Raw genomic sequence first — 22,208 nt, forward strand, 5'->3', positions numbered from 1 at the left:
TTTGGCACATGGATCACCCCAACATAGGCCCAGGGACATCATGTTATGGTAATGTTCACTGTTTCATTCACTGAAGTCCTCTCATTAGTAGTACTCAGGACCCTTTGATAACAAAATTAAAACAAGAACATCCAAAGGGCAATCGAAGTTAAGAAGTATTCCAGAAACATCTTGATTTCATTTCTGTAATCTTTTTGGAAAGATATTTAACGATATTTTATCATATAATGCTGTAAATCTAGGGACAGAACAAAGCTTTGAAGGAAGCAGTTAACAATTCCCTACCTGTGCAGAGCAGTCAAATCCAAGACAATGTTACGATTAGAGTGAGGGATGATGAAAGAGAAGGTAAGAAAGACCGAAAGGAAGAATAGAATGTGTCTATGGTAATTTAGCGGACGGGAAAAGACAAATTCTAAATTAATTTCATAACGAAAAAAATCAATCCCCATAGAATTGAACATAATTGGTGAGGGACTTGATGTTTGATTCTTTCAGAGTGGAATTTGGAGCAGCCGTTCTGTGCAGACAGCATAAGGATCGGGTGGGGAAGGTTGTGGGGGTTGGGGATATGCTTACTGTATAATGGAAAAACAAAATGAGTGCAAATTGTGATTAATGGATCAATAAAGAATAACATATGGCAAAGACAAATTCCCCCACACAACATAATGATCCTCTTGGCAAGAGAAAGAACATCCCAGGCTGGGCCGGCCCGTTAAGCGATTAAAGCCTTCTCACAAATGTGCAATAAATGTGTGCTGCATTTTTTCTTCTAGGGAAAAGGTAACTGATTTCCTATGTGTCAAAAGAAACCTAACTTGTGGTATTACTGATTGCAACATGGGAGGTGTTTTTTATTCTCTCCTCTGTAATTGGGTGTGGTTGCACCATTAATGAAGCTGACGAGGATACGGAGAAAGAGATGAGGAGATTAGCAACAGCCTCGGTCCTGTACTGCATTGTGCATACTTCCTCTCAGATTACAAACTTCCTTCTCAAAAGGGTTTGTGAAGCTGGGTTCAACATCTGTACCACAGTGGTAGCCCACAGTTGTCATCCTTGCATAAAAAACGAGAGATCAAGAAACAAGATAAAGTGAAGGTTGTCTTGAAATTATTTGATCAGATTGAAAAGCTGGGCATCAGACCAAAATGTCATAAAGTGGTGGTAAACAAAAAGGTTTAAGTCATTATTGCAAATTTCTACTGCTTTGTGCCATTTCTCTCCAACACTTATTTTCAAAAGATATGCTCAAACAATCAACCAACCAATATCCATGGCACAAATCACATGGAGTTGTAGACGTGACCGACGATAGCGGTGGGAGGTGGGAGCATAATTGGAATCAGAAAGACTCCATAAAAACCTCTCGTGATATTAGACCTTGGCTGGTGTAGCATTTTTTGGGGGGATTACATTTTCTGAATGCATGTTTTAGTACTCTGGACATTAATAGTGTGCAATTTAGCCATATCAAAGTGAGAAAGTTGCTGGTGAAAAGTAGCGTTGCAAACTCATTCTGACAAAATGAATGAGATCTGAGGCCCCTGGAGGATCCCGTGACCCAGGAATGGATTATTGATGCTGGCACAGGGAGAATGTTCCCTGTGTTTGCATTAACAGATATTTTTACAGTCATCAAAACCATCAAGCAAAACTTGCCTTGCCACAGGAACACTTCTACCACTGGAAGATTTGGAATAGAACCTTTAATGCTGCACCTTTTTTTTTTTACTCTGTTTGTTTTTCCAAAACCGGAAAACTTTTTTTCAACTTCATCAAGTATGCATTAGCTGTTAATAATAATAACTGGCAGTCTTTAATTTGCACAAGTCACTGGAAAGTCAGAGGAGGCCCAATCAATGCTGTATGGGTTTCTCTGTATCGGCGAGACCTTTCCTTGGACGTCCCAGAGGTTTTAGAAGCTGCTGCTCTACGATGCCACCCTATCCCTTAGCAAACTGAATGCTCTTTGACGAGTTGTAAATCAATGGCAAGCATTCAAGGGGTTGACCAGGGTGGTAAATCCCCAAAGGCTTGGATTGAAGCCGCAAGAAGAGAGGTGAAAAGGAAGCTGATATGTCAGACATGTTTGTGTTTCCGTGTTGGATGTGTGTAATAGTCGAGTGGATATGGAAAGTGCCATCCAAAGAATGAACACCTAGTTAGTAATGCTGGACTAATACTGCATGATAACCACATGAGCGCGCAGGTCTAGCCTGGCTATCATAGCCACAAGCAGATAAATTATTTAATAGTATTTACAGTAAATCCTAATCATAGTGAGCAGATTTCCCTGGATAAGGGCATCTCACCAAATGGAAAGACATGATGAAGGGCTATTGAGATGAACACAGGACTTGCTGCTAGACAATTTGATCCTTTCTCTGGTCTTAATCAGGGCCGTTGTTGAGGTTTTGGGATAAAAGATGAGTCCTTCCCTGCCCATCTTGAGATAGGGCTGCTGCTCATTGTCACCCCCTGGAACACCAGGCTGAACAGAGTGGTTTTCATTTATTCTCTCTGATGATCGGATGACATGCTACGAATTGGCAGGGTTGTCTGATTTTATTTTTACTGTATCTATTGACTATCTCCAGACTTTGCCTTGTGTGTTCCATGAATCATTTATGAGTTGGAAGTTTCGACAAGTGTGTGCCATGTGTTCACAATAAAAGAGGAACTGTTCAATGCTTCACTTTGTTACATGAATGTCTATTTAATCTAGACCAACTCTACCAAACCTCTGGAAAAGACTAAGTATTACATCATTATTTCTCATTATAATAAAAAAAATATATATTGTGTCATGACCATAATCATCTGACATCTGCAAATTCAACCTTGGTATCTATATGGTCAAAATAGGTTGTCTGATTACGTGACTTTGTCATGTCAGTCTCCAGGCTTTTGAGCTACGTAAAAAGAAGCCTGGAAATCAAGGCTTCCGTCAAGTTATCATCAGAACTCATGCTAGTTATCGCACATCCCAAATGAGGCTACCTACCAGGGTACACATTGACAGAATGTTAACTTACACCTACACACTTATCTGTCCTTTACAAGATGGATATATTTGTCCTTTGTCCTTCTCAAGGTGGACAGATCCAAACTGTATCATCCAATGTATCTCATGAGCCCTCAGAAAAGGGATTTAACTTCCTACATGTGAGGGCTTGGTAATGTCTTTCCCATGTATCAGGCACAATAAAAACGTCCTCACTGCTTTATGAATGAATATTACAGGGCTCATATGGTGGTGCTGGCTAGAGAGGGAGAGGGAGAGGCCCCTTGGCTCAGGCTAACTCGTCCAGCTCAGCTAACATTCCTCTTCTCCTGCGCCATCCTTAGCATCTACTTTAGTATTGGAGAGTGAGCTAACAAGGATCTGCCCATTTCAAAGCTAGCTAATCAGTCATTAGTGTTCAGATGTGCTGTTGATGTGGATAAGTGGAAGTGGATCAGTGTGGATACACCAGCAATAAGGACTCATAGAGAGTCCAGCTGCACAAAGCACTCTCAATAAGAGATATGAATTAGTTATGTACCTTCAATCATGTCCATAGTATCAGGAGGCACACAGTGTCCAGCATGGCTCACTGCCCACACAGGGTAGCGCCGCCCCAATGTCTGGTGAAGCGTCTGCATGAAGGTCTTGTAGAAGCCAACCACACCTGGGTTACCTGCAAAGATGCCGAAAACACTATAAACATTATAAAGTGCTCTGCAAATGTAACACCACATGATAAAAACTAGGGATGTAACAATTCACAGATTCACAAGTTGGGGGGGCAGGTAGCCTAGTGGTTAGAGTGTTAGACTAGTAACCGAAAGATTCCAAGATCGAATTCCCGAGCTGACAAGGTAAAAATCTGTTGTTCTGCCTCTGTTCCTAGGCTGTCATTGAAAATAAGAATTTGTTCTAAACTGACTTGCCTAGTTAAATAAAGGTAAAAAACACAACAAAAAAGATATGACTGCATCTGTCTGTGGACCACAAACTGCAGTGTTGTAGTACTCGAGACTGGTCTTGGTCTCCAGACCACATATTCAGTGTCTTGGTGTTGGATACATAGACAAAAAACATAGGCTACATTGCCCTCCCCTAATCTGATAGTGGTAGCGGGGTGGTAGATCACTTTGATTCGTTCTCTAATCAAACCGAATCATACTCAAACATATCATTCCTGTATTGTATCGGAGCCCATGTCTCCAGATATGTATCAAATCACCTTGAAAGGAAAAGATGCACATCCATAACAAAAACATAAACTACACTTTATGGAGGTAGGCTACATGACTAAATGCCATAAAACAAACCATATAAAAAATATATTGACAGCCAACCTTACCAACTTCTTAGTATGTTAATAATTTTCTTCTCTACTCTTGAAGATGTCACGCATGACGAGTGTTGGCCATGTAATGGTTGTCATTCCCTGGACTTTGCCATCAATCTCATCAGCCCCCATACAGCAGCATATCATAGGTAGCACTTTCATCTCAGCTGCTAGCTAAGGACTTTATTTAGCTCATGGTACTGATGTCTTTACACAGAACAAAGAGGGACTTTTATTCCATAGGTAAAAAAGGAGAGTTTATCCTGGGTGGGGTTTTATTTCGGACTATCAGGGTGTGATAAAAGTGCAAAAAAACTGTATAGCAGCTGCTAAAGAACAATGGCTACTCTGTGTGGTCTGTCTTTTTTTGTCCAACAGGACAAATGTTCGTCGATGTTTTGTATAGTGCTTGTTTGAGTTGCTTGTATGCATATATATGCTACTTTGATGTATACTGTAAGTGTGAGTGCGTATTATCCGGATGTGTGTTAACTGCATTATTTTGGAATCTTTGTTATGATGATTTTGCCTGTATGTGTCATTTCATGAGCTTTCAATGTATAACTGCCTCCGTGAGAGGGTGCTGAGAGAGAGCCACAGGTGCAATCTTTGGAAGAATTGAGTGTTACAACAACCCTGGGGCGGCAGGGTAGCCTAGTGGTTAGAGCGTTGGACTAGTAACTGAAAACTGAAAAGTCTGTCATTCTGCCCCTGAACAAGGCAGTTAACCCACTGTTCCTAGGCCGGCATTGAAAATAAGAATTTGTTCTTAACTGACTTGCCTAGTTAAATAAAGGTAAAATAAGAACATACCACATTTAGGCTAAAGCATGTGGAACAATTAGTTAAAGCAATCTAACACTTTGGATAAAATTCACCTGGGTGATTTGTTTGTTAAAATGGTGTTGAGTTGTTTTGTTGGTTGGATAGATCTTATGCCACTGTTAAAAATTGAATGTTGGAACATTTCTTGGTGGGAGAAAATACGGTCAATGAGTGAACACATTGCTTCTGTTACATTAATTTTAGTTTATTATCCCCAAAATACATCCAATTAGTTTTATGCATATTGGGTGTGTATAAAACGCATAAGAAATAACTGGCAACACGCAGACCCCATACTTTCCCCCCTGGTATGTTCTTTATGAAGTAAACCCATTGCAACACACAGATGTGAATCTAGATGTTTTTGCATTTAAGAGCTCTACCGTCTTGGATTTGAACCCACATGTATTGCATTCTGAAAGCAGCTAACCACATGCTCCCATCAAGCTAACAAGCTAATAAGTAACAATCACACATAGTTAATATCATCAAAATAATTAACTTGTCTTATTTTGCAGAAGGGCTTGGATTCCTTGTGAAAGCTGATGCAATCTTGAAACAATCATAAACATTTACTATGAGTTCAACTCAATTCTTCTAGGGTGGGTGACGGCAACCATAAAGTACATGGACCTACCATAGATGAGGCTTTTGTGGGAAATAATGATAAACAGTGGTTTGAGGGTGAGGGATATGGGATAAAACCTGTAGTCTGAGTCTGAACTCTCAATACAGTGGGCCCGAGTTCAAAACACTTGCCGCAGTTCTCGGTAGTGTTTTCATATTTTCATTCACATATCCTGAGTCATTAATCAAGAGCCAAATGCAGCTGAAGATGTTGCACAACACTTTGTGTGAGAGCAAGCAAGCTTCTCTGCTGAGCCGAGTGTACAAAAATAAATATGGGAGGCAAATAGACTTAGAAGAGTACAGATACAGTGCCTTCAGAAATAATTAATTCCCCTTGACTTATTCCACATTTTGTGTTACAGCCTGGATTCAAAATGGATTAAATATTTTTTTTTCTCACCCATCTACACACACCATAATGACAAAGTGAAAACATGTTTTTAGACATTTTGGCAAATTTATTGAAAATGAAATATAGAAATATCTCATTTACATAAGTTCACACCCTTGAGTCAATAATTTGTTGAAGCACCTTTGGCAGCAATTTCAGCTGCAAGTCTTTCTGGGTAAGTCGCTAAGAGCTTTCCACACCTGAATTGTGCAACATTTGCCCATTATTCTTTTCAAAATTCTTCAAACTTTTTCAAATTGGTTGCTAATCACTGCTAGGCAACCATTTTAAGGTGTTGCCATAGATTTTCTTTCAAGCAGATTTAGGTCAAAACTGTAACTTACCCACTCACGAACATTCACTGTCTTCTTGGTAAGCAACTTGGCCTTGCGTTTTATGTTATTGTCCTGCTGAAAGGTGAATTCATCTCACAGTATCTGGTGGAAATCAGACTGAACCAAACTTTCCTCTAGGATTTTTCCTGTGCTTAGCTCCATTCCGTTTCTTTTTTATCCTGAAGGTGCCCTTCTTTGCAAGGCATTGGAAAACCTCCCTGGTCTTTGTGATTGAATCTGTGTTTGAAATTCACTGCTTGACTGAGGGACCTTACAGATAATTGTATGTGTGAGGTACAGAAATGAGGCAGTCATTCAAAAATCATATGAAACACAATAATTGCACACAGAGAGTCCATGCAACTTATTATGTGACTTGTACACATTTTTTCTCCTGAACTTATTTAGGCTTGCCATAGCAAAGGGGCCGAATACTTATTGACTCAAGACATTTCAGCTTTTCATTTTTTATGAATTTGTTAAAAATTTGCAGAACCTAATTCCACTTTGACATTAAGGAGTATTGTGTGTAGGCCAGTGACAGAAAAGTTTTATTTAAGAAATTTTAAATTGAGGCTGTAACACAACAAAATGTGGAAAAAGTCAAGGGATGTGAATACTTTCTGAAGGCACTGTATTTATGAAGCACAAGTTATTAGAAGGACAATTCCCCCTAGTAATAGTTCAGGGAGGTGGAAACTTATTCAGTCTTATTCATTTAATTGACAGGAGTAAGCCTAGGTTGTGATGATCAGTGAAAAAACAACTCACTTGAATCTCATGAAAGCTCATGCCTCCACTGTAGTAGATTCAGCTAGAATGGACACCATCACTTTGTTTTGACCTTTTTGAACGTGAAATCCAACTTTCCCCTTTAACCGACCATGACAGATAAGGCCCCCTCTTTTCTCTCATCGCTGGGCAACCTTTCTCCAGGCTCCCGCAGTTGAACATTGTGTCGACTCTCTCCTGCTCTCCACAAGCTGAGTAAACAGTCAACTCCCTCTTTCTCCCAGACAGTGGGGAGTGTGCAGGGGATGGGCTTTCCTTAAATGCAGCACCCTTTTCTAGACTCCGTCCACAGCCCCTCCTAGCCTGCTGATTAAATACATTTGTATGTTTTTATTCACGCTGGGTTTCCAAATCTCTCCCAGATGGCCCTAGACATGCTCAAGAAGCAGGTTTGCAGAAACCTAGCCCATACCAGAGATGTGCCATTGGAAATGACAGTGCTATTTTTGCTAGGCACCACAATAGACGCCCCCCCCCCCCCGCTTGTGGCTTGCACTCCCAAGAGAAGTAATGAAGGCCCCCTGAATCCCACTGTCACACAGCTTGAATCAGTTTTAACTCGAGGCAAGTGTAGAAAAGAAAACAGCTTTATACTGTAGCAGTCTGGGACCACACCTCAGACCGCGCTTTTGTAAGAAGTAGACAGGTACCCGAATCTGAACACATAATTGGGATGTGAACAGATGAACTTTCAACTGATTCTTGGTCTTTATGAACATAAGCTTCAGTATTTGTATGAGTTTTGGGCCCAACATCTGTCTCTATCAGCAAAGCTGAGTTTGGAATGTGAATCGCTGGAGGTTACATCTGTCTGGTGTTCACAGCCAATTGATGGACCAGGGGCGGATTACGCGGGTTCTATGTTGCGACGAGTGTACCTCTCACTAAAGAGAGGTCATGAAGGAGATTGCAGAAGTCCCCTTTTGTGAAAAAATAGAACAAAAACAAATGAATAGAACAAATGACATTAGTACACAATGTTAAGTCTGTGGGCTGAAAGAGAGACAGAGCACACAGTAAGAAACCTGAACTAACAATGGGTTACAAATGAGTTGATGGAGAGAGATGGCTGAGGTCTCACAGGGTCATGAGTCAGTGGTTGAGAGGGAAAAGCCTGAATACTTAACTCCACAATAAGACTCTTCAGAATAGGTGGTCTTAGTAAACACCTGAGTACTGAATGATCCATGACAGAGGTAAGAGGGTTTCCGATTGTTGTACTCAGATACTGTAGGTAAAGCACAATAGCAGGACGAAATTCAGATGTCATTGTTTTCGATGAGACAGCGATGGGAAATTCCGACGAAGTTACACCATCTACCACAACAGCAAAGGCCACACCAGATGTCGGTTAGCTATCAAACAAGTCATAACTAATTTAGACTACAATGAGGACTTCACAAGCACACTGTACCCATATGCACCTAAAGAAATTGGGAAATGTAAAACATTTTTGATTTCAGCAACTGGTACCAAAAATGTAACTGATACAATAAATATTACAGACTACAGGGAGATAAAGGATATACAGGGAGATGAAGGTTAAGCAGCATGCTAGTCTTCACTGGTTAGGCCATTCTTCATAGCTGTCTGTGACGACGCTGCACATTGCAGGCAAGGGGTCTTGACTTGATAGTCATCATTCACTCTCTCTTTATTACTCAATCTCCTCTCACACCCTGCTCTCTTGGGGTTCTCACAGATGGCCTTCTTAAAATGTATTTTAAATACATAATTCTAACTCTTGACCAAAAAAATGTGAGAGAAAAACTTGAAAGGGTGAGCAGCCAGTTAGTAATGTAATGTCTTACTACATATAAATAATATCTGTTTATTTAACCAGTCAGAGTGAACTACATGCTACTTAAGTCTGCAGGGTCGACCCAGACAAATTATGAGGCTATAATGGTATTTCATTCAACCTAAGGAAGAAGGTGTTTACTTTATAATGCTTTAAAGAGATCTGTGGGTCAAAGTATCAAATACCAGGGGAGGTCCTGCATCTGTTCAAACTGCAGACAATGGGTAGAGAGAGAGCTGTCAGGCTTGAATCCACACTTTAATATGTTTCCCTTCCCCAACTAGCACTGTGTGACAGTAACACCACTCCCTCTATAGGAGGAACGAAGCAGACATCCTATAGAAGGAAAGACAAGTCAGACGTCTTCTTGATTAGGGAATAAGTTAGTAAGAGATTACAGTTAGTAAAACAGTTATTTCATTATTATTATTATTATATGTTACATTGTTGGAAATATCCATTATTTAATCAAATATCCTTTGTTTCTAAGATATAATAACGCAATACATGTACATTCTTATTGTTTTAGTGTGTCTGTCGATTTAAAGCTGCAATATGTAACTATTTGGGTGACCAGACCAAATTCACATAGACATGAGTTATAGATCTGTCATTCTCATTGAAAGCAAGTCTAAGAAGTGATGCATCTGTTCTATGTGCACTATTTCTATGCTTCCCATTGTAAAGTTTTGTTTTTGCGTCTTTTACTTTCAGTTTTGTACACCAGCTACAGATATTTTTGGTTATGGAAAATATATTTCACAGCGGTTTAGATGGTACAATGACTCTACACTATACTTGCTTGCTTTGTCACGTAAACTGAAATTAGGCGATCAATAAAAATGTTAGCAACCAGGAAATGGCAGAGCAATTTCTGAATTGTGCACCTTAACAGAATTCCCTGTTAGCCACAGTTCAGGTCCTAAATCACCTTATTAATGGCGGCAACAGCAGTTAACAAGTGCGCAAGTGCTTCTTGAGGTATATAGCAGACACTGCCAATAAGAGAGTGACACATGATGATGCACTATTAATGTAGTGACATACTGTAACTACCTTAATATGAGACTGACTCATTACACAATAGTCCATTGGGTATCTATTAGGCCTAATTCTTTAAATACAGATGTCTCATGACCAAATGTATCAGTTTTTGAAGAGCACAACTCCTGAATCCCTCCAAGCTTGAGTAATTCAAGGAAAAGTCAAACCAACCCCTCCCAGTCTTTCCCACTTGTTATCTTTCCTCCCTTCTTCCCTCACCAGAAAGGTCGCTTTTCCAGTGCCGATAAATTTGGGCCTGCTGAGCTGAACACTGTGCAGACCTCCCTCCCTAGCGTCTTTGACCTCTCGGCTTGGTGCCAGAAGTACCACAGCAATGACGTAGTCCCGCACCTGCAGTGCACTTAGAGCTTCCACATCACTTCCAAAGATTGAGTTATACTTCCAAAAACACATTTGCCTTGTAGGCTTATTCTGCGAAAATCAAGCAGTTTAAGTTATCAATGAGCAGTGGTAAATCTTACAGACTGCAGTCACTGCACCTTAAAATATGTATTTTAACTCACTTTAATCACGGTGGTACTACAGGGGCACAATTCAGACGTTTATCTAATAGTGACATGCCTGGTACTGCTAATAGCATTGTGGCATGTGGATTGAGGGCTAGCACTGGAATGTCAGCCAAAGTTATTGGTTTTGCTTTTTTCATACATTGCTGAAATATTTGTTGGAATGATTTTGGAATGTAACCTGGAGGTAACATTTGATTGCCATTCCCTCTCTTGATCTTGCTGACCTTTTTAACTCTCCTCCATCTGTTGAGAATGGAGGGATGCCTGGAGGGAGGGTGGAGGGATATATCGATGGAGGGTGGCCGATGAGGGTGGCCTTATGTATCAAGTAGGCTATCCTATCCATTTACCCTTGAGGCTACTTTTTTTATCCGTTTTATTTCATTTAACTTTATTGATCCTCAGGAGGAAATCAAGACGTCAGAGGCACACACACAACACAATCACACAGAATACAGAACATTTGCCTGCACATTACATAACATATTAGGTGCTGGTATTAAAAGTTTTCAAACTTTTTACGAACAAACTTTTCATGTAAACATTTCACAAGGAATATACACTACATGACCAAAAGTATGTGGATACCTGCTCGTCAAACATATAATTCCAAAATCCTGGGTATTAATATGGAGTTGGTCCCCTCTTTGCTGCTATAACAGCCTCCACTCATCTGGGAAGTCTTTCAACAAGATCAAAATCAAATGTTTTATTGGTCACATACCCATATTTAGCAGATGTTATTGCGGGTGCATGCTGGAATGCTTGTTGGATGTTGGAACATTGCTGCGGGGACTTGCTTCCATTCAGCCACAAGAGCATTAGTGAGGTCGGGCACTGATGTTGGGAGATTAGGCCTGGCTCGCAGTCGGCGTTTCAATTCATCCCAAAGGTGTTCGATGGCGGTTGAGGTCAGGACTCTGTATAGGCCAGTCAAGTTCTTCCACACCGATCTCAACAAACCATTTCTGTATGGACCTTACATTGTGTACGGGGGCATTGTCATGCTGAAACAGGAAAGGGCTTTCCCCAAACTGTTGCCACAAAGATGGAAGCAAAGAATCGTCTAGAATGTCATTGTATGCTGTAGCGTAAAGATTTCCCTTCACTGAAACTAAGGGGACTGAAAAACAGCCCGAGACCATTATTCCTCCTCCACCAAACTTTACAAATCAAATCAAATGTTATTGGTTACATACACATATTTAGCAGATGTTATTGCGGGTGTAGCGAAATGCTTGTGTTCCTAGCTCCAAAAGTGCATTAATATCTAACAATTCACAACAATACACAAATCTAAAAGTAAAAGAATGGAATAAAGAAATATATAAATATTAGGACTTGCAATATCGGAGTGGCATTGACTAAAATACCGTAGAAAAGAATACAGTATATACAGTTGAAGTCGGAAGTTTACATACACCTTAGCAAAATACATTTAAACTCAGTTTTTCACAATTCCTGACATTTAATCCTAGTAAAAATTCCCTGTCTTAGGTCAGTTAGGATCACCATTTTACTTTAAGAATGTGAAATGTCAAAAAAGTAGTAGAGAATGATTTTTCCTCCAAATATACTGCAAAAAAAAAAAAAGGGAACACTTAAACAACACAATGTAACTCCAAGTCAATCACACTTCTGTGAAATCAAACTGTCCACTTAGGAAGCAACACTGATTGGCAATACATTTCACATGCTGTTGTGCAAATGGAATAGACAACAGGTGGAAATTATAGGCAATTAGCAAGACACCCCCAATAAAGGAGTGGTTCTGCAGGTGGTAACCACAGACCACTTCTCAGTTCCTATGCTTCCTGGCTGATGTTTTGGTCACTTTTGAATGCTGGCGGTGCTTTCACTCTAGTGGTAGCATGAGACGGAGTCTACAACCTACACAAGTGGCTCAGGTAGTGCAGCTCATCCAGGATGGCACATCAATGCGAGCTGTGGCAAGAAGGTTTGCTGTGTCTGTCAGCGTAGTGTCCAGAGCATGGAGGCACTACCAGGAGACAGGCCAGTACATCAGGAGACGTGGAGGAGGCCGTAGGAGGGCAACAACCCAGCAGCAGGACCGCTACCTCCGCCTTTGTGCAAGGAGGAGCACTGCCAGAGCCCTGCAAAATGACCTCCAGCAGGCCACAAATGCGCATGTGTCTGCTCAAACGGTCAGAAACAGACTCCATGAGGGTGGTATGAGGGCCCGACGTCCACAGGTGGGGGTTGTGCTTCCAGCCCAACACCGTGCAGGACGTTTGGCATTTGCCAGAGAACACCAAGATTGGCAAATTCGCCACTGGCGCCCTGTGCTCTTCACAGATGAAAGCAGGTTCACACTGAGCACATGTGACAGACGTGAAAGAGTCTGGAGACGCCGTGGAGAACGTTCTGCTGCCTGCAACATCCTCCAGCATGACCGGTTTGGCAGTGGGTCAGTCATGGTGTGGGGTGGCATTTCTTTGGGGGGCCGCACAGCCCTCCATGTGCTCGCCAGAGGTAGCCTGACTGCCATTAGGTACCGAGATGAGATCCTCAGACCCCTTGTGAGACCATATGCTGGTGCGGTTGGCCCTGGGTTCCTCCTAATGCAAGACAATGCTAGACCTCATGTGGCTGGAGTATGTCAGCAGTTCCTGCAAGAGGAAGGCATTGATGCTATGGACTGGCCCGCCCGTTCCCCAGACCTGAATCCAATTGAGCACATCTGGGACATCATGTCTCGCTCCATCCACCAACGCCACGTTGCACCACAGACTGTCCAGGAGTTGGCGGATGCTTTAGTCCAGGTCTGGGAGGAGATCCCTCAGGAGACCATCCGCCACCTCATCAGGAGCATGCCCAGGCGTTGTAGGGAGGCCACACACACTACTGAGCCTCATTTTGACTTGTTTTAAGGACATTACATCAAAGTTGGATCAGCCTGTAGTGTGGTTTTCCACTTTAATTTTGAGTGCGACTCCAAATACAGACCTCCATGGGTTGATAAATTGGATTTCCATTGATTATTTTTGTGTGATTTTGTTGTCAGCACATTCAACTATGTAAAGATAAAAGTATTTAATAAGATTATTTCATTCATTCAGATCAAGGATGTGTTATTTTTGTGTTCCCTTTATTTTTTTGAGCAGTGTATAATGATGGTCATTAAGGCCAAACAGTTCTATTTTTGTTTCATCAGACCAGAGGACATTTCTCCAAAAACTATGATCTTTGTCCCCATGTGCAGGTGCAAACCGTAGTCTGGCTTTTTTTATGGCTATTTTGGAGCAGTGGCTTCTTCCTTGCTGAGCGACCTTTCAGGTTATGTCGATATAGGACTCGTTTTACTGTGGATATAGATACTTTTGTACCTGTTTCCTCCAGCATCTTCACAAGGTCCTTTGCTGTTGTTCTGGGATTGATTTGCACTTTTCGCACCAAAGAACATTCATCTCTACGAGACAGAACGCGTCTCCTTCCTGAGTGGTATGACGGCTGCATGGTCCCATGGTGTTTATGCTCGCAAACTATTGTTTGTACAGATGAACGTGGTACTTTCAGGCGTTTGGAAATTGCTCCCAAGGATGAACCAGACTTGTGGAGGTCTACAATTTGTTTTCTGAGATCTTGGCTGATTTCTTTTGATTTTCCCATGTCAAGCAAAGAGGCACTGAGTTTGAAGCTAGGCCTTGAAATACATCCACAGGTACACCTCCAATTGAGTCAAATGATGTTAATTAGCCTATCAGAAGCTTCTAAAGCCATGACATCATTTTCTGGAATTTTCCAAGCTGTTTAAAGGCAAAGTCAACTTAGTGTATGTAAACTTCTGACCCACTGGAATTGTGATACAATGAATTATAAGTTAAATAATCTGTCTGGAAACAATTGTTGGAAAAATTACTTGTGTCATGCATAAAGTAGATGTCCTAACCGTGGTTGAAAAACACGTTTTAATGACTCCAACCTAAGTGTATGTAAACTTCCGACTTCAACTGTACATATGAGATGAGTAAAGCAGTATGTCAACATTAGTAAAGTGACTAGTGTTCCATTATTAAAGTGGCCAGTGATTCCATGTCTATGTACACAGGGCAGCAGCCTCTCAGGCTAGTGATGGCTATTTAACAGTCATATGGCCTTGAGATAGAAGCTGTTTTTCAGTCTCTCAGTCCCAGCTTTGATGCACCTGTGCTGACTTTGCCTTCTGGATCATAGTGGGGTGATGTCCTTGATTATCTTTTTGGCCTTCCTGTGACATCGGGTGCTGTATGTATCCTGGAGGGCAGACAGTGTGCCCCCGGTGATGTGTTGGGAAGACAGTACCACCCTCTGGAAAGCCCTGCGGTTGTGGGCTGTGCAGTTGCCGTACCAGGCGGTAATATATCCCAACAGGATGCTCTCAATTCAAATCAAATAATAATTCAAATATAATAATTATATTTGTCACATTCGCCGAATACCTTACAGTGAAATGCTTACTTACGGCCCCTAATCAACAATGCAGTTTAAAAAATACGAATAAGAATAAGAAATAAAAGTAACAAGTAATTAAAGAGCAGCAGTAAAATAACAATAGCAAGACTTTATACAGGAGGGTACCGGTACAGAGTCGATGTGCGGGGGCACCTGTTAGTTAAGGTAATATGTACATGTAGGTAGAGTTATTAAAGTGACTACGCATAGATGATAACAACAGAAAGTAGCAGCAGTGTAAAAGAGAGTGGGACAATGCAAATAGTCTGGGTAGCACTTTGATTAGGTGTTCAGGAGTGTTACGGCTTGGGGTTAGAAGCTGTTTAGAAGCCTCTTGGACCTAGACTTGGCACTCCGGTACCGCTTGCCTGTGCGGTAGAAGAGAGAGCAGTCTATCAAATCAAATCAAAAGTTTATTTGTCACGTACGTCGAATACAACAGGTGTAGACCTTACAGTGAAATGCTTACTTAAAGGTTCTAACTAATAGTGCAAAAAATGTATTAGGTGAACAATAAGTAAGTAAAGAAATAAGTTACAAATAACGTGGGAAAAAACACATAAGAGAGAACAGTCTATGACTAGGGTGGCTGGAGTCTTTGACAATTTTTAGGGCCTTCCTCTGACACCACCTGGTATAGAGGTCCTTGATGGCAGGAAGCTTGGCCCCAATGATGTACTGGGCCGTTCGCACTACCCTTTGTAGCGCCTTGCGGTCGGAGGCCAAGCAGTTGCCATACCAGGCAGTGATGCAACCAGTCAGGATGCTCTCGATGGTGCAGCTGTGGAACCTTTTGAGGATCTGAGGACCCATGCCAAATCTTTTCAGTATCCTGAGGGGGAACGGGTTTCGTCGTGCCCTCTTCACGACTGTCTTGGTGTGCTTGGACCATGTTAGTTTGTTGGTGATGTGGACACCAAGGAACTTGAAGCTCTTAACCTGCTCCATTGCAGCTCCGTTGATGAGAATGGGGGCATGCTTGGTCCTCTTTTTCCTGTAGTCCACAAGCATCTCCTTTGTCTTGATCACGTTGAGGGAGAGGTTGTTTTCCTGGCACCACACGGCCAGGTCTCTGACCTCCTCCCTATACGATGTCTCGTCGTTGATCAGGCCTACCACTGTTGTGTCATCGGCAAACGTAATGATGGTGTTGGAGTCGTGCCTGGCCGTGCAGTCATGAGTGAACAGGGAGTACACACCCCTGAGGGGCCCCTGTGTTGAGGATCAGCGTGACGGATGTGTTGTGACCTACCCTTACCACCTGGGGGCGGCCCGTCTGGAAGTCCAGGATCCAGTTGCAGAGGGAGGTGATTAGTCCCAGAGTCCTTAGCTTATTGATGAGCTTTGAGGGCACTATGGTGTTGAATACTGAGCTGTAGTCAATGAATAACATTCTCACATAGGTGTTCCTTTTTTCCAGGTGGGAAAGGGCAGTGTGGAGTGCAATAGAGATTGCATCATCTGTGGATCTGTTGGGGCGGTATAAAAATTGGAGTGGGTCTAGGGTTTCTGGGATAATGGTGTTGATGTGAGCCATGACCAGCCTTTCGAAGCACTTCATGGCTACAGACATGAGTGCTACGGGTCGGTAGTCGTTTAGGCAGGTTACCTTAGTGTTCTTGGCACAGGCCCTATGGTGGTCTGCTTAAAACATGTTGTTATTACAGACTCGGACAGGGAGAGGTTGAAAATGTTAGTGAAGACACTTGCCAGTTGGTCAGTGCATGCTCACAGTACAAGTCCTGGTAATCCGTTTGGCCCTTGTGAATGTTGACCTGTTTAAAGGTCTTACTCACATCGGCTGCTGAGAGCGTGATCACAGTCTTCCAGAACAGCTGGTGCTCTCATGCATGTTTCAGTGTTATTTGCCTCGAAGCGAGCATAGAAGTACTTTGCTCATCTGGTAGGCTCGTGTCACCGGGCAGCTCACAGCTGTGCTTCCCTTTGTAGTCTGTAATGGTTTGCAAGCCCTGCCACATCCGACGAGCGTCAGAGCGGTGTAGTACGATTCGATCTTAGTCCTGTATTGATGCTTTGCCTGTTTGATGGTTCGTCGGAGGGCATAGCGGGATTTCTTATAAGCTTCCGGGTAAGAGTCCCGCTCCTTGAAAGCTGCAGCTCTAGCCTTTAGCTCAGTGCGGATGTTGCCTGTAGTCCATGGCTTCTGGTTGGGGTATGTACGTACAGTCTCTGTGGGGATGACGTCATCAAAGCACTTAATGACTGATGTGGTATACTCCTCAATGCCATCGGAGGAATTCCAGAAAATATTCCAGTCTGTGCTAGCAAAACAGTCCTGTAGCTTAGCATCTGCTTCATCTGCCCACTTTTTTTATTGATCTAGTCACTGGTGCTTACTGCTTTAATTTTTGCTTGTAAGCAGGAATCAGGAGGATAGAATTATGGTCAGATTTGCCAAATGGAGGGCGAGGGAGAGCTTTGTATGCGTCTCTGTGTGTGGAGTAAAAGTGGTCCAGTGTTTTTTTCCCCTCTGGTTGCACATTTAACATGCAGATAGAAATTTGGTCAAATGGATTTAAGTTTCCCTGCATTAAAATCCCCGGCTACTAGGAGCGCCGCCTCTGGGTGAGCGTTTTCTTGTTTGCTTATGGTGGAATACAGCTCATTCAATGCTGTCTTAGTGCCAGCCGCTGACTGTGGAGGTATGTAAACGGCTACGGAAAATACAGATGAAAACTCGGTAGGTAGTGTGGTCTACAGTTTATCATGAGATACTCTACCTCATGCGGGCAATATCTCGAGACTTCCTTAGATATTGTGCACCAGCTGTTATTTACAAAAAAACATAGTCCGCCTCCCCTTATCTTACCAGACGCCGCTGTTCTATCCTGCCGGTGCAGCGTATAACCAGCCAGCTGTATGTTGATAGTGTCGTCGTTCAGCAATGTCTCCGTGAAGCATAAGATATTACAGTTTTGAATGTCCTGTTGGTAGTTTAATCTTCCGCGTAGGTCATCTATTTTATTGTCCAAAGATTGCACGTTTGCTAGCAGAATGGAAGGAAGTGGGGGTTTATTCGATCGTCTGCGAATTCTCAGAAGGCAGCCCGCCTTCCGGACCCTTTTCTCCGTCTCCACGCAAATCACGGGGATCTGGGCCTGTCCCGAGAAAGCAGTATATTGTTCGCGTCGGCCTCGTCAGACTCGTTAAAGGAAAAAAAGGATTCTGCTAATCCGTGGTAAGTAATCGCAGTCCTGATGTCCAGAAGTTATTTTTGGTCATAAGAGATGGTAGCGGCAACATTATGTACAAAATAAGTTACAAACAACGCAAATTAACAAACAAAAAAACACAATCGGTTGGGGGCAAGTAAAACATCTGCCTTCTTCTCCGGCGCTATCTTACCACAATTGTGCATCTGTAAAAGCTTCTGACGGTCTTTGGGGCCAAGCCAAATTTCTTCAGCCTCCTGAGGTTGTAGAGGCTCTGTTGCGCCTTGTTCACCACACTGTCTGTGTGGGTGGACCATTTCAGATCGTCAGTGATGTGTACGCTGAGGAAATTGAAGCTTTCCACCTTGTCTACCGCGATCCCGTCGATGTTGATAGGGGCATGCTCCCTCTGCTGTTTCCACGATCAGCTCCTTCATTTTGTTGATGTTGAGGGAGAGGTTATTTTCCTGGCACCACTCCCCAAGGGCCCTCACCTCCTCCCAGTAGGCTGTCTCATCATTGTTGGTAATCAGGCCTACTACTGTTGTGTCGTCTGCAAACTTGATGATTGAGTTGGAGACGTGCGTGGCCAAGCAGTCATGGGTGAACAGGGAGTACAGGAGGGGGCTGAGAAGCACCCTTGTGGGGCCTCTGTGTTGAGGATCAGCGAAGTGGAGGTGTTGTTTCCTACCTTCACCACCTGGGGGTGGCCTGTCAGGAAGTCCAGGACCCAGTTGCACAGGGGTGGGGTTCGGACCCAAGGCCCCAAGCTTAATGATACGTTTGGAGGATACTATGGTGTTGACGGCTGAGCTATAGTCAATGAACAGCATTCTTACATAGGCAGTCCTCTTGTTCAGATGGGATAGGGCAGTGTGATGGCATCGTCTGTAGATCTATTGGGGCGGTAAGCAAATTGAAGTGGGTCTAGGGTGTCAGGTAAGGTGGAGGGGATATGATCCTTTACTAGCCTCTCAAAGCACTTCATGATGACAGAAGTGAGTGCTACGGGGCGATAGTCATTTAGTTCAGTTACCTTTGCTTTCTTGGGTACAGGAACAATGGTGGATATCTTGAAGCAAGTGGGGACAGCAGACTGGGATAGGGAGACATTGAATATGTCTGTAAACACTCCAGCCAGCTGGTCTGCGCATGCTCTGAGGACGCAGCTAGGCATGCCGTCTGGGCCGGCAGCCTTGCGAGGGTTAACAAACTTATATGTCTTACTCACATTGGCCACAGAGAATGAGAGCCCACAGTCCTTGGGAGCTGACATTTTGCCTGTTTGATTGCCTTATGGAGGGAATAACTACACTGTTTGTATTCAACCCTATTCCCAGTTACCTTGCCATGGTTAAATGCGGTGGTTCGCTCTTTCAGTTTTGCGCGAATGCTGCCATCAATCCACGGTTTCTGGTTTGGGCAGGTTTTAATAGACACTGTGGCAACAACATCCCCTATACACTTCCTGATGAATTCAGTCCCCGTTTCCGTTTAAATGTCAATGTTATTCTCTGAGGCTACCCGGAACATATCCCAGTTTGTGTAAAGTCCAGTGTAGTTCCATGAGGGCCGCCATGGTATCGCCTTGAGGGGGAATATACACAGCTGTGACTATATTACAGAAGAGAATTCTCTTGGGAGGTAATACGGTCAGCATTTGATTGTGAGGTATTCTAGGTCGGGTGAACAAAAGGACTTGAGTTTCTGTATGTTATCACAATCACACCATGAGTAGTTAATCATGAAACAAACACCCCCGACTTTCTTCTTCCCTGAGAGTTCTGTCTGTGTGATGAACCGAGAACCCAGCTGGCTATATGGATGGGGACAGTATATCTCGAGAGAGCCATGATTCTGTGAAACAGAGTATGTTACAGTCCCTGATGTCGCTCTGGAAGGAGATCCTCGCCCTGAGCTCGTCTACTTTATTGTCCAGAAACTGAACATTAGCGAGCAATATACTCGGAAGCGGTGGATGGTGTGCCCGCCTCCTGAGTCGGACTAGAAGTCCATTCCGAATACCTCTTCTCCGCCGGCGACATCTTGAAGCAGCCTCTGTGATAAGTTCAATTGTCCTGTGGGTTACAAACAAAGGATACAATTCGGGAAAGTCGTAATGCTGGTGAGTTTCCGCCGCTCTGATATCGAAAAGTTATTTCCGGCTGTATGTTATAACACAAAAACGTTCTGGGCTAATAATGTAATAAATAACGCTTCCAGAGGCAGTTTGGAAATCGATTGTGAGTGTTGCAACCGAGGACAGACGATTTTTAAGTGCTGCACGCTTCAGCACTCAGCGGTACCGTTCTGTGAGCTTGTGTGGCCTACCACTTCACGGCTGAGCCGTTGTTGCTCCTAGACGTTTCCACTTCACAATAACAGCACTTACAGTTGACCGGGGCAGCTCTAGCAGGGCAGGACTTTGATGAACTGACTTGTTGGAAAGGTGGCATCCTATGACGGTGCCACATTGAAAGTCAATGAGCTATTCAGTAAGTCCATTCTACTGCCAATATTTGTCTATGGAGATAGCATGGCTGTGTACTCGATTTTATACACCTGTCATCAATGGGTGTGTCTGAAATAGCCAAATCCCCTAATTTGAAGGGTGTCCACATACACTATATATACAAAAGTATCTACTGAATGTCTATAATTCTAGTCGGCTACATGCATTGATGTTTTAGAATGATTGGCTGTCGCACCTGTGTTCTATCGAAACAGTAAAAAAAACATACGTTTCATTGGAGGAGGTCATGGTTTCCATTCGTCAATCAAAACATAGACACCTACAGAGAACACAGAGGCACCTGTGAGTGCTTTACGGTATGAAACACCGGTTGTACCTAAGGTTGGACACAAAGATCAATGCTCTGATCACAAGGAAAAGGGCAGCTGGTCTACAATAACAGGGCCTTCGCAGTGTCTCTGTCAGCCATAAAGGGTCCATTGAGCCCCAAGTTCAGTGATATTCAGAGGGCAATGAACGAGCTCCAGTTACTGCGACCTTTCAAAGGTCACTGGCATGACTGAATCTCCCCCTGACTCTATGGCTCATTTTTCTCAAATTTTCCAAATTTAAACACAAAGAAGTGGGTGACATACGCAGAGTTGTATCGAGGCATACGAGACCCAAATTATGTTTGTGTACTATTTGGTCCAGAGAACATAGTCTCAGACTCTCAGGATAGTGAGTAAGGCTTAACACATTTAATATCAACATCGCATGACATGATGATGATGATGAGACACCAAGGGTAAATTACAGCAAACGGCTTAGTCAGGAATACAATTTAATTTGTAGTATTAACAATAGCACTTTTATATCTCCAGTTTAAAGGGATAGCCCACTCAAAATACCTTGGCTGTAGTCGATTTACCAATACAGATTTGGGATGAAAACTAGAGGTCGACCGATTAATCGAAATGGCTGATTAATTAGGGCCGATTTCAAGTTTTCATAACATTCGGTAATCGGCAATTTTGGACATCGATTGTGGACGTTTTATTTTTTCTTAACTTTATTTAACTAGGCAAGTCAGTTAAGAACATTCTTATTTTCAATGACGGCCTAGGAACGGTGGGTTAACTGCCTTGTTCAGGGGCAGAACGGCAGATTTTTACCTTGTCAGCTCGGGGACAAGGTAAAAACCACCTGCCTTACATTGCACTCCACGACAGTGGCGGTTCTAGACCATTTCAACTGGGGGGGCCAAGCTGGGGCCAGTTGTACTGTTAGAGGGGCCAGTTACATTAGACGTTATTGTTGTCATATCGTTTTCTTCACTGCATTGCAGGCATTAGCAGACAAAAGACCATGTTCATAATCATCATCGTTGCCACTGTCTAATAACGGATGTAAAAAAAGAATGATAGCAAAAATTAGTTC

The 22,208-nt window shown here is 42.8% G+C and overlaps 1 protein-coding gene across 2 annotated transcripts in view; it reads right to left on the reverse strand.

The window, feature by feature from the left end:
* The window catches only part of ldah (lipid droplet associated hydrolase), a 67,808-nt gene that overhangs the window by 42,684 nt on the left and 2,916 nt on the right, over positions 1-22,208 (reverse strand). For both annotated transcript variants that reach the window (XM_045717016.2, XM_045717015.2), the window contains exon 3: positions 3,552-3,686. In XM_045717016.2, the coding sequence (XP_045572972.1) occupies positions 3,552-3,686 (135 nt within the window). The remainder of the gene's footprint in view (positions 1-3,551; positions 3,687-22,208) is intronic.

The sequence above is a fragment of the Salmo salar genome, chromosome 01, assembly GCF_965601325.2.
Source record: "Salmo salar chromosome 01, fSalSal1, whole genome shotgun sequence".
NCBI classification, from domain to species: domain Eukaryota; kingdom Metazoa; phylum Chordata; class Actinopteri; order Salmoniformes; family Salmonidae; genus Salmo; species Salmo salar.